At 35.0% G+C, this 2,500-nt stretch overlaps 1 protein-coding gene across 1 annotated transcript in view; it reads right to left on the reverse strand.

Annotated features, from left to right (window-relative positions):
• Positions 1 to 590: 590 nt before the first annotated feature.
• The window catches only part of LOC137636231 (zinc finger protein 91-like), a 4,030-nt gene continuing 2,120 nt past the window's right edge, over positions 591 to 2,500 (reverse strand). The window contains exon 2 of the mRNA XM_068368668.1: positions 591 to 1,561. Coding sequence (XP_068224769.1) covers positions 591 to 1,561 — 971 coding nt within the window. The remainder of the gene's footprint in view (positions 1,562 to 2,500) is intronic.

Below are 2,500 nucleotides of genomic sequence, written 5' to 3' on the forward strand. Positions count from 1 at the left end.
TTTATTGCCCTATTTGTAAAATATCTCTTTACGGAGCCCCAATTTTATTGCTATATTTGTGAAATATTTCTTTACACAGCCCCAGTTTTATTACTATATTTGCCAGTTTTGTTGCTATATTTGTAAAGTATTTCTTTACACAACCCCCAGTTTTATTGCTGTGTATATAAAATACACCTTTATACAGCTAAAATTTTATTACAATATTTGTAAAATACTGCTTCACGCAGCCCAGTTTTGTTGCTATATTTGCGAAATGTTGCTTTATGCAGCGCAATTTTGCTGCTATATTTATAAAATATTTCATTACGCAGCTAATTTTATTGTTATATTTGTAAAATATTTCTTGTATACAGCCCAATTTTGTTGCTATTTTTGTAAAATATTCATTCACGCTGAGCCAATTTTATTGCTATGTATGTGAAATATACATTATGCTACCCCAGTTTTATTGGTATCTTTGTAAAATATTTCTTTATGCAGCCCCAATTTTATTGCTATACTTGTAAAATATTTATTTATGCAACCGCATTTTTTTGCTGTGTTTGTAAAATATTTCTTTATGCAGCCCCAGTGTTGTTGCTATATTTTTACAATTTTCTTCCCGCTGCCGCAGTTTTATTGCTACATTTGTACAATTTTCTTCCCGCTGCCGCAGTTTTATTGCTACATTTGTACAATTTTCTTCCCGCTGCCGCAGTTTTATTGCTATATTTGTACAATTTTCTTCCCGCTGCCGCAGTTTTATTGCTACATTTGTACAATTTTCTTCCCGCTGCCGCAGTTTTATTGCTACATTTGTACAATTTTCTTCCCGCTGCCGCAGTTTTATTGCTACATTTGTACAATTTTCTTCCCGCTGCCCCAGTTTTATTGCTATATTTGTACAATTTTCTTCCCGCTGCCGCAGTTTTATTGCTATATTTGTACAATTTTCTTCCCGCTGCCGCAGTTTTATTGCTATATTTGTACAATTTTCTTCCCGCTGCCGCAGTTTTATTGCTATATTTGTACAATTTTCTTCCCGCTGCCGCAGTTTTATTGCTACATTTGTACAATTTTCTTCCCGCTGCCCCAGTTTTATTACTATATTTGTACAATTTTCTTCCCGCTGCCGCAGTTTTATTGCTATATTTGTAGAATTTTCTTCCCGCTGCCGCAGTTTTATTGCTATATTTGTACAATTTTCTTCCCGCTGCCGCAGTTTTATTGCTACATTTGTACAATTTTCTTCCCGCTGCCCCAGTTTTATTGCTATATTTGTACAATTTTCTTCCCGCTGCTGCAGTTTTATTGCTATATTTGTACAATTTTCTTCCCGCTGCCGCAGTTTTATTGCTATATTTGTACAATTTTCTTCCCGCTGCCCCAGTTTTATTACTATATTTGTACAATTTTCTTCCAGCTGCCCCAGTTTTATTACTATATTTGTACAATTTTCTTCCCGCTGCCCCAGTTTTATTGCTATATTTGTACAATTTTCTTCCCGCTGCCCCAGTTTTATTGCTATATTTGTAAAATATTTCTCTATGCAACACAAGTTTTATTGCTAAATTTAGCTCTGCCAACGAAGTTGGAAGGAGCTTATGTTTTACCCCCTGTTTGTGTGTTTGTGCGTTTTTGTAAATCAAGACTTTCTTGGCGGCAATTTTAATCGTAATGAAACTTGCTGGGATTAACTTATGTAAAAAGCTAGAATGTTTATGGAAGGACAAGGTTAAGGTCAAGGTCACAGTCAAGCAGAATGTCCAATTCACGTACTCAGCTAAAAGTTTGGACTTCAAACATGGTTCATATTTGAGTGTATGAAAATCCACGCCGATTGATACATATTAAGATCGAAGGCCAAAGTAGAGTTCAAGGTCAAGTAAAAGGTCAAATTCCGCTCATAAATAATACGGCCACAATTTTAATCTTAAAGTAACCAAACTTGCAGGGATTTCAAACTTATGGAAATATATGGAAATTATTAAATTTTGGAAGGTCAAAGGTCAAGGCCCCTGACGAGAGAACGTCCATATCTTGTAATCACCCATAAGTTTGGACATCTTGTCAGAGACTTCAAACTTGGTTTATATACAAGAGTATGAAAAACCACGCCTATGAATAAATTTTAAGGGCCAAGGTCAAGGTCTAGCTGAATGTCGAGAAATAAGTGCCCCTTTAGTTGTAAAATATTTCTTTACGCAGCCCCAGTTTTATTGCTATATTTATGAAATATTTCATTACGCTACCCTGATTTTATTGCTGTTTGTAAAACATTTCTTTACGCAGCCTCAGTTTTATTGCTATTGGCCTATTTGTTATTGTTGCAATTCTTTTCTCTTCTTATATAGAACTTATTATATTGTTTAGGATGTTATTTGTATTACCATGGCAATTCGCTTTATTGGGTACTATTGGAAACTTCCCTACCTAGCGATCTGCTGGACATAGGTTAGATTCACTCAAATTCGATAAGTTCTTGAAGTGTCTGGACCCTCACCATCCTTTTAAGCTA

The sequence above is a fragment of the Palaemon carinicauda genome, chromosome 3 (genome assembly GCF_036898095.1).
Source record: "Palaemon carinicauda isolate YSFRI2023 chromosome 3, ASM3689809v2, whole genome shotgun sequence".
In the NCBI taxonomy this organism is placed as follows: domain Eukaryota; kingdom Metazoa; phylum Arthropoda; class Malacostraca; order Decapoda; family Palaemonidae; genus Palaemon; species Palaemon carinicauda.